The sequence below is a fragment of the Solanum tuberosum genome, unplaced genomic scaffold (genome assembly GCF_000226075.1).
Source record: "Solanum tuberosum cultivar DM 1-3 516 R44 unplaced genomic scaffold, SolTub_3.0 scf00314, whole genome shotgun sequence".
Taxonomy (NCBI): Eukaryota; Viridiplantae; Streptophyta; class Magnoliopsida; order Solanales; family Solanaceae; genus Solanum; species Solanum tuberosum.
In genome coordinates this window covers 370,776-381,391 of record NW_006239241.1, presented here as the reverse complement: position 1 = coordinate 381,391, position 10,616 = coordinate 370,776, and the positions used below count along the sequence as shown (strand labels likewise).

Genomic DNA, 10,616 nt, shown 5'->3' with positions numbered 1-10,616 from the left:
AATTTAGTACTACACGTGTTCCTTTTTCCTTCTTGCCGAAAAAAAACTTCATTATAATTTTTTTTCGTAATAACAAATTTTTTTATTAAATGTCACTTGCATTTTGCAGTGAACAACAAATAATGCAAAAAAGAGGGGGAAATTGTTGAAAAAAATATAAAAAGGGTTTAATTGTCCTTTCAATGCTTTTTTTACTGTTGACCCCCTGAATTTTTACATCTGACGCGCCTAATTTGAGTGTATTTCACGCATTTTGCCAGGTAGGATCCGAGTGTTTTTTTGTTTAAGTTTTGGATAGTTAAAGTGCCTATTTGTGCATTGTGAAAGTGAGAGGTCAAAGTTAAAATTTGAAGCCAAGTTTAGGGGTCAATATATGTATTATGCCTTTATATTATACATTCATTGTCCATTTTTAGTATAAGAATGCCCATTGAACAACTATTTAGATTGTAATTCTTCTAACTTAACTTCTATACGTGACAATTTAAAAGGTTTTAGCGTTATCAAGTTATTTAACAGATGTACAATTTATTTTTAAAAAATTGCCTCCGTTAGGGGCCATTGTATGGTTCTCATCAAATGGCACGATGAGATGAAAAAAAATTGCCTCCTTTAGTTTTGCTTTTGAGATTTGATTTGATTAATCTTTGAGGTAAAATTGTATTAGATCAATTCTATATATTACGACTAAAATTTGGATATATTCAATAATCATATTAAAGACATGACCTTAAATAAGAGGGTATGAGAAGTCGTGAATAAGAATAAAAGCTAAGATTAGTAGCTACTTGAGCGTTGTTTTAGTACTAGCAATTCATGTTTTTGACTTGGTGGTATATAGACCATCGTGTTTGTCATAGTATTGGCCTATTCATGTAGGTTTTTATTTTTTGTATCAAATATCATAAGTGGCTTATTATATTTAGGTGATTGCATCCTGTTGTTGTTATGTTACGGTTCCTTGCATATATGCTCTACACTGCTTTGCTATTAGTTGTCATGTTTTTGTCCACTACTGTTTTTTTTAATTACAGTTTTGATTTGTTTGAACCGAGGGTCTTTTAGAGACAACCTTTCTGCCTCTGGTAGGTAGTGTCATACGTAGTGGTAAGACCTGCATACACTCTATCCTCCCCATACCCTCACTTTGTGGAATTTCACTGGATATGTTGTTGTTGTAATAGCCATATCAGAAGTACTACAAGTTGTATCTTTTCTCAAGTCAATTCAATTTAAGAAATACATTTTAAATTATTGATCAAAGGTCACACAGTCTGACTCTCGAGAAGCAAAACGTGATAACTAATTTGAGACATAGGGTGTAGCAATTTACCCAAAAAAATAAATTCAATTAGCCAACTTCAATTGATGGAAAGTAGAACACTATGGATCCTATAATGCTTGCTAGAATGGAGGCAATCTTGTTTTGTCCTAGTCAATTGGGACTTAGTCTTTTTTCCCTAACCATCATTTTTCAACTACCTTTTAATCTAGTCTCCAATTTCTGACCCTATTCTCTTTGAACACTTAAAAAAAAGAAACTAAAATGATTTGTTATCCAAAATATTTGTAAAATAATTTTGTATAAAATAATTTTGATTTGTTTTTGTTCTTCATGAATGTATAGTGTCCATAACAAAAATCAAGAAAAAAAATGAAGGTAGAAACACTTACTCTTGTGTTAGTTAATTTAGCAGGTATTATGGAAAAAGCAGATGAGTCATTGTTACCAGGAGTCTATAAAGAAGTTGGAGATGCACTCCACACGGACCCAACCGGTTTAGGTTCACTCACGCTCTTCCGGTCCATGGTCCAGTCCGCGTGTTATCCTATCGCGGCTTATCTAGCTGCACGCCACAATCGGGCTCATGTTATTGCCTATGGTGCATTTCTATGGGCTGCAGCTACATTTCTCGTCGCTTTCTCCACTACCTTCTTTCAAGTAGAGTGCTACTGTCTCATGTTTTAGTTTATATGACACACTTGTTCTGTTTTGGAAACTAGACGTCACAAAAAAGTTAGATCTTGTTCTATTTTTGATAATTTAAATTCGTTAAACTATTCACACGTAGCTTTGATATGACGTTTGCTCTCTTTAACGCCTTAAGCTTCTGTATCCAATCAAAAAACATCACGTCAAAATGAAACGGATAGAGTATAAGTTATTGTAATTTTGTAAGTTGAGAATGTCTAAATTGTAGTGAAACAGAGGAAGTGATTAAATTGATTATGTGTTTGACAATTATACTTGTATGCATTGATAGAGCTAGGGGCGCGAGGGGGTTCAAATTAAAACTCTCTTCGTATTAAAGTTACACTGTATGTATAAGGTCAAAGTAAATTTACTTATATATAATAGATGTTGAAATTCCTTTACTTCTTTATATTTGAATTTCCTTAATGAAAATTCTAGCTCTGCTACTACTGAGTGTATGCATATAGTTGTAAGAAAATTAAGCAATTCATGACATCCTTTTTTTGTTGGTAAGTTGGCAGTGTCAAGAGCTTTGAATGGGATTGGATTAGCCATAGTTTCACCTGCTATTCAATCACTAGTAGCTGACTCTTGTGATGAAAATAACCGCGGAATGGCATTCGGATGGCTGCAATTCACTAGCAACATTGGTTCACTTGTTGGTGGTTATGTTTCCTTATTGATAGCTCCTATAACATTCATGAGAATTCCTGGCTGGAGACTTTCTTTCCATCTTGTTGGTTTGATCAGTGTGGTTGTTGGCATTCTAGTTCGTTTATTCGCGACTGATCCTCATTTCCCAGATGATAATCTGAGATCTAGTAGTAAAGTTCATGGAAGTTCCTATTCCTTTATATCAGAAGTTCAAGGTCTACTTGAAGAAGCAAAATCAGTCGTAAAGATACCGTCTTTTCAGATTATTGTAGCTCAAGGTGTTATGGGATCTTTCCCTTGGTCAGCTTTGTCATTTGCTCCAATGTGGTTAGAACTTACTGGATTTACTCATGTGGAGACTGCTATTCTTCTTAGTTTGTTTGTGGTTGGTGATTCCATTGGGAGTTTGTTTGGAGGCAGGATGGGAGACGTTTTATCGCGGAGTTTACCTAATAGTGGAAGGATAATTTTGGCACAAATAAGCTCAGGAACAGCTATTCCACTTGCAGCAATTCTTCTGCTTGCTTTGCCTGATGATCCTTCATCAATTTTCATGCATGGTTTGGTCTTGTTTGTGTCTGGATTTTTCATATCTTGGACTGCACCAGCTACAAACAAGTAAATGATCATTAACTTTACTCTGTCTTTTTAAGTATTCATTAACTTTACAAGTTAGTTTAACATCGTCAAAATTTGACATAATACATAAACAGACACTCAAACTCAGCCTCAACAGACAAGTAAGCACTCCAACTTACTAAATGATCATCTAGACATCTACAAAAATTTATGTGATACATCAACGCCAGGTGTCCACGAGATAGAATGGGGTTGGGTTGGAGTGTTTAGTGGTCAGTTGAAGTGTTTAGATGTGCATTGTCAAAGTTGGAGTGGTTACTGAGACCAAGTTTAAGTGTCCGTTTATGTATTATGCCTAAAAAGGTTTACTTATTACTCTAGAAAGAAATACTACTTGTTTGTCCACTTGTTGCATTTATCATGAAAAAACAGCAGAGGGTACTAAAAGAGACACCAACAGTCCAATTTTTGCAGAGATAGTACACGAGAAGGCGCGAACGAGTGTCTATGCTCTGGACCGATCTTTTGAATCTGTATTATCATCATTTGCTCCTCCTGTTGTTGGTCTACTGGCACAGGATGTTTATGGTTATATGCCAGTAACTCAAGGTGCTGATAGTATTTCTACAGACAGAGAAAATGCTACGTCTTTGGCGAAGGCATTGTTTACTGCAATAGGAACTCCAATGGCACTATGTTGTGTTATTTACTCTTTTCTTTATTGCACCTATCCAAGGGATAAGGAGAAGGCTCAAATGGAAGCTCTGATCGAATCCGAGATGCAACTCTTAAGCTTGGATCCTTCATCTCTTACCGGACAATATTCACTAGTCAAGTCATCCGAAAACCAAGAGGGTTATAACGATGGAAAAATCGTAGAGGAAATGGACTACAATGAGGATGAACTTGATTTTGAGGATGGTGATGACAAGACATTAATCTACCGTCGTCCAACGAGTTCCAAATTTGCTGAATAGGAGGTACTCAAATGAGTAATAGACTTGATGCAACTGACAGATAAGTTGACGTTAATAGCAGGTCTAATTCCGCGACAATAGAACATAGACTAGAATGACATTTCAATTAACATATGGACAACCAGAATGCAGGACAAAGCACACAATACAGATTGATATAGTTAATGGAGTGACATAAGTTTTTTTATTTTTTGCATAACAAGAATTATCACATTGTAACAAATATATTATATATTAGAGGAACTTAGCTTTCTGAAAGATGTCCTCTTCTTTGTAGTCTTGTAGTCCTTGTCATTTGACATGTACTTCCGGTTCTGTCGGTGCTTGAAACAATTTTGTCTTCTCTATATTACTATGTCTTTGGCCCCTTAGGGGAATTTATTCAATCTTATAGTTTGGGCTCCCAGAATATGGTGCCCTTGAGGCTAAACTTTTTTTTCTTCTTTTGTTTCAATATAGGTTTTTGAAATGCTAAATGTTATCAAAGCTAATTTGACATGAATATTAGCATATATTTATTTGTTTTGTTTTTTCTGATGCTTGCATTGGGGTTTGACTAAATCTAAATTTGCGTAAAAAAATCCAAAGGTAAAGTGTACAAAGCCATCTCTCTACCCAGGGCGAAGATTAGCATATTGTCACTAACAAAAATTCTACGTCTACATTCTACCCTCCGTTAGGGTTTTAAGATGTGAATAAGAAATGAAAAGAAACATTTTGAATTGCACCTGTTGAATTATGTGACCATCGCATTTAAAAGTTTAAGTTGTTAGAGAGGGCACACTTTTATTAGTTAATGATATTCTCAACACGCCCCCTCATGTGCATGCCTGATTCTTTTTCATGGCCCGAGCACGTGAAAATTCTTTTTAATTTGAGTGTCGATGAAATTCGATCCAGGACCATAACTTCAATTTTAACTTTAAAAATTCAAAGAAAATGATTTCCTTTCAATTTTCAGGATCAAACGTCGGTTCAAATTGTGATACAAAATGCTAGAATGGAAAAAGAAAAGGGGAGCTTTTTAAAGTTACACACTTTACATCCAAGTAAAGAGGCGTAACTTGACATCCAGGGAGCGCTTTACCTCTTAATATGAGACTTTTTGACGTGAATTTAAATTTAGTCAACTCTTACGTGAGTACCAAACACCAGATGAGAAACAAAAAAAAAGTACGTGGGACCCACCTGCAGCTGGCACGTGCCTATCCAACCTATGCACATGTTCACCAAAATTATTTCCTACAACTACTGCAGATCTGCTTACTTTAGTCAGAAAATTTATGGTAATCCACTAATTATAAGGACATATTTAGGATCAAATTAAAACAGACGGCAAATATACGTTAGTCTACTAACAGTAAAGACATATTTAGGATCAAATTAAAATATAGAGGGTAAATTTATTCGATTTCTCGTAGTTTAGGTCAATCAATTAACGATAAGGATATAATTGAGATTAAATTCATACAAAAAATAATTTCAACTTGTTCTTATTGCTGTCTTAAAAACATATTTTTATTTACTCAAGTATATTTTCAACGAACATGTCAAAGGCTTGACTGTTGAAACATGTACAGCTAAAAAGGTTTTGTCCTGTAGTCTTAAATCAATAATACTGTTATTTAATGTGATAATTAATTAACACCCCGTGCTTTCCTCGTAGTCTTTTTTTTTTTTGTCTATAAGAAAGACTTTAATTTCTAAAATTTTAATCCATACTCTACAAAAAAGAATTAAAAAAAAAAATGCTTCCCCTTCTATTGTTGATGCTTTTGTCACATTCTCGGTGGGTAGCCACCGCGAATGTAACCAATGGTTGTAATTCAATCGCGAAGAACATTTTCATTTTATCTGGACAAAGCAACATGTCAGGACGCGGTGGAGTCTTTAATCAGACCAGCTCATCAGGTACGGTTAATTTGACTTGGGATGGTATTGTTCCACCTGAATGTCAGCCCAATCCATCAGTCCTCCGACTCAACGGAGGACTTACATGGGTTGAGGCTCACGAGCCCTTGCACAAAGACATAGATGTGAATAAAACTTGTGGGGTTGGGCCGGGTATGTCATTTGCTAATGAACTCAAAATGGATGACCCGGAAATTGGAGTGATTGGATTAGTCCCCTGCGCGATAGGAGGGACAAATATTACCCAATGGGTGCGCGGTGAATGGCTTTATAACGAAATGATAAGGAGGACTAAGGTCGCGTTACAAGGTGGAGGGACGATAAGAGGGATGTTGTGGTACCAAGGGGAGAGTGATGCAATTGATCTTGACGATGCTAAATTGTATAAATGTAGATTGAAGAAATTCTTTAAAGATGTTCGTAGAGATTTGGAGCTACCTACACTCCCTATTGTTCAGGTAATAGAAATAATCTTAACTAAGTTATGTTATATATTTTGTCTGTTTCAATTTAAATGTCTTACTCTTCTTTTAATTTGTTTAAAAAGATTGTTTCGTTTTTAGTATTTAGTAGGCTTTTAATTCCACTATTCTTGTTTTACCCTTAACGGCACTTCCTTAGATATGACATAATGAAAGACCAATATAAAAGGTTGTATATTTTATAGATAATATCCGCGATTATATAATTCAAAAGTCTTTTATATATTCTTAGTTAGCGTTTGATTATAGATTTTGAATTAGATTTTGAAAAATTATCTTAAATATCTGTTTGACCATGAAACTTGATCAGATTTCAAAAATCTAGTATTCAAATATTTTCATCTAATTTTTTGGAGAAATTTCACTTTCTTTCACAAAATTTTAATTTTTTTCAAAGTAAAATGTATGTCCAGATACAATTTCAAGTTCAAAAAATCACAACTACAGAAACTCGAATCTTTAAGTTTCAACTTCAGAATCTATAGCCAAATGGAAGCAAACGTCATGCACAATCAAACTATAAAGACTTTGAGTAATTGTGTTGGTTATTGTGGGTGTAGGTGGCATTGGCAACAGCACCAGGGCCATATATGGAAGTAATTAGAAAAGCTCAATTGGGAATTAATCTTCCAAATGTGAGATGTGTAGATGCTAAAGGGCTTCCAATTGGGCCAGATTTGTTGCATCTTACAACTCCAGCACAAGTCCAGCTTGGGAAGATGCTGGCTAATGCCTTCCTTCAAACTCAAAGGGTGTTTCTCCCCTCTTCAAATTCAAACTAGTAATTTATGTGCCCAAAAGATCACTATTCCCTCCGTTTCAATTTGTTTGTCTGATTCTAATTTGATACGGAGTTTTAAGAAGTACAACTGACTTCTGAATTAATCTTATGGTCTTAAATTAAAGATACGTGGAATGTATCAAAATATCATTTAATCTTATGATTTTTAAACATATCATGTCGAAAGTTTGAAAATAAAGAGTAAAAAAATAAGACAAATAAATTCAAATAGATAGAGTATTAAGTTTTGTGTTTAGATTTTCTTATTATTATTAGGTCATTTAGCCGTAACCAAGTTAATTACTTTACTTTTCAGTTTTCACAATCCAAAATTATACTTATTATAAAGAGTTTCATATATATATATATATATAGTATTTCTTCCATCTCAAAATAAGTATCGCTTTCCTTTTTTGGGAGTCGATTATACTAATCTCTAAAGATAATTGGATTAGAATCATGTAATATTTTAGAATCAAAATCTGAATGAAAAAAATATATATATACATACTATGATAAGTTACAATTTTTCTCATGTCAATATTATAAAAAATTATACATTTTTAAATATTAATAAAAATTTCATAATTTGAATCTCGAAAAAAAAATTAACAACATATAATTTGAGACGGAGGGAGTAAAAGTTACTTTATATATTTAGTTCATCATTTTATGCATTTACATTGTATGTTGATGTTATATTGGATTTTAATTTGGCAGGAAAATGCTAATTAATCATGCCTGAGGTTGAAGGCTTGTATGCTTTAATTTCTCGGTATAGAAGAAAAGGAAAAAGTTGTGTATGTTAGAAGTTTATTTAAAGGTGAAAAAAATTTAAAAAAATTAGATGTTTGCTGGTGTTATTATTTCTATGTCATTTATACTACAAATTTTATCTCTCTAAATTGATTCCACATTATATGAGTCTTCTTATGATAAATAGTTGAATTCACCATAAGCTGAAGTGTCACTTAGTTTTGTCTAAATCTAAATTAATCGGACTAATAAATTTGAGATATCTATGATTAAACAAAAAAAAAATAATACAAATATCAATTAAATATGTCGAAAATTACTTATTATATATACATAAAGGGACAATTCCTCTCTTTTGTTTTTATTTGCAGTCTGACTCTTAATCTAAAGATGTTAAAATCAAACACACACCCAACAAAAAAAAAGAAAAAAAAAACTACCAAATATGGGTGCATTAATGTGAATTTATTGAGTGGATATAAACATCCACCACTTGTATACACCAAATCCATATAAAATTGTGAAGATAGCCATTCTGACTGGATAAAATCTAAACCTACAAATAAAAACAAGTAAAATAAATTTAGCACCTGTCAAAAGCCACAAATAAAACAATTGTACATAATCATTTGTTGATTCACTTCCCTCGATCGAAAATCAAATTTTAGAATATATTGTATTATTACAAAGTATTTTATAATTTTTTAAAGGAGTTTATAATATTCAATAACTAATGTGCAATACGTTATCTGATGACAAATCATCAACTTAGAGTCCTTGATTGTAAGGAGAGAATTTTCCGTTCTTACTTTAATTAATGTTGAAGTTTATTTTTTCAACTCAATATCTAGAGTTTTCCTTCTATGTTGTACATATGAAAAGTGTATAATATAATCATGGAGATGATAATTCATTCATATTCCAATCATACAATTGAAACAATACAAACTAGCATTTAGTGTGAACTAAAAAAAACTATACTTCAACACACTAGAGTTAAGATCCAAAATTTTAAACTGAAATTTTTTTACTCAGAAGAATGATATCCTGGATTGGGAAGAAAATGTAGATATCCATTAATTTTACATATAAATAGCCAACATTTCAAGTTGGAATATAATAACAAAACCACACAGGTGACCTAATATCAAAGGGAAAGATAACGAAAAGGTGAAAAAAATAAACTGAAGGAATTGAAAATTCCCACCACCAATGTTGTCCGATCATTTCCACAAGTTATATCCACTTATAATTACATGTTTAACAAAGTTAGATTAGATCTAATAGCTAATAATGTCATCTTTTCTAAGCTACTAATTAACTAGCATAATCACTTAACTTCAATTTTTTAAGCATATATATTAAATTATCTAATTAGAGTAAAAGTCATTTACACCTTTTAGTGGATAAAATGTAAACTCTAATTATTTGACAATTCATTTCATGTATTGAGAACAAATTATTTTTCCTAGTAGATTGCCAAAGCACAATACTATAATTTGCTTGCGAGTACAATATTCTTAGCCGTTTATTAGCAAAGAAGAAAAGAGTTTTTAAGTTATAAGCACTAATAATACTTCACAACCTAAAAATTAACATTGACATATACAATAAATACTATTGTTAACTATCATAAGTAAGTTCGATATAATAACATATTATAATTTGATAATATGAAATTTTATTTATATCATGAACGTATATAACTTAAACTCAAAACGAAAATTTTCAATCACCTGACCGATCTGCAAGACTCAGTGGTGAACTCATCCACTTTGAAAGGAGTGCCCCAATGCGAGACACTTTGATCAAAGGACTCCCAATCAGGTAAAAACACACCAAGGATCCCTAAAATACCAATAAAGTAAGTGACTATAATTTTGTTTAAAGATTGAGTGTACAAACCTATAAATACTATAACTACAGCCAAACAGGCCATTGATATTTGGAAATTCTTTTCAACGTTTTTCATTAGACCTCTAATATGACACGTTTCCTCACAGTTATATGATCAATGAGATCAGTCAGCTATTAGGTTGCTAATATTGCCCTAATTATGTGAGGAAAATTGGAAAACAAAAGAGGGAAGAAGAAGGTAGAAGGTGTAGCCTTTACAATGAGAGATAAGTATATTTTAATTTTCCATTATAGCTAAACAAGGAGTTAGTTGGGACTTGGTACTGCATTTATTTTTGTGATATAAGAGAAGGACCAATATAATCAATAAGGCTGGCCTCTTGAGAAATGAAAAATAAATGATTGGGTTGACCGTTTACCTATTTTTTTTTTTTATTTAGTATTAGTAATCATATCCTTAATTAACGAAAAACTATTTAATTACATAAATATTTTTATAATTTTTATTAGTAATTATTTTTATTGTTTGAAATAATTATGCATTGTTTCACTAATTAATAATTTTATATCAAATTTTAAGTCAAATACACCTACATACATATATTTCTGCTACTTAATACACTAAAATAGGGAGCGAAGCGAGA

At 32.3% G+C, this 10,616-nt stretch overlaps 3 protein-coding genes across 3 annotated transcripts; 2 read left to right on the top strand and 1 right to left on the bottom strand.

Moving 5' to 3' along the window:
* Nucleotides 1-1,654: 1,654 nt before the first annotated feature.
* On the top strand, nt 1,655-4,321 carry LOC102595491 (protein spinster homolog 3-like). Its single transcript, XM_006360242.2, has 3 exons — nt 1,655-1,942; nt 2,490-3,247; nt 3,669-4,321. Exons 1-3 carry the CDS (start codon nt 1,655-1,657, stop codon nt 4,183-4,185), a joined length of 1,563 nt encoding a protein of 520 aa, XP_006360304.1. The 3' UTR covers nt 4,186-4,321.
* Nucleotides 4,322-5,923: 1,602 nt separating this feature from the next.
* Nucleotides 5,924-7,434, top strand: LOC102583796 (probable carbohydrate esterase At4g34215). The gene is made up of 2 exons (XM_006360209.2): nt 5,924-6,554; nt 7,139-7,434. The coding sequence occupies exons 1-2, from the start codon at nt 5,934-5,936 to the stop codon at nt 7,358-7,360; spliced, it is 843 nt and encodes a 280-aa protein (XP_006360271.1). The 5' UTR covers nt 5,924-5,933; the 3' UTR covers nt 7,361-7,434.
* Nucleotides 7,435-8,421: 987 nt separating this feature from the next.
* LOC102583469 (uncharacterized) lies at nt 8,422-10,257 on the bottom strand. Its single transcript, XM_006360208.2, has 2 exons — nt 9,852-10,257; nt 8,422-8,671 (listed from the first exon to the last, which is right to left on the bottom strand). Exons 1-2 carry the CDS (start codon nt 10,085-10,087, stop codon nt 8,581-8,583), a joined length of 327 nt encoding a protein of 108 aa, XP_006360270.1. The 5' UTR covers nt 10,088-10,257; the 3' UTR covers nt 8,422-8,580.
* Nucleotides 10,258-10,616: the final 359 nt, after the last annotated feature.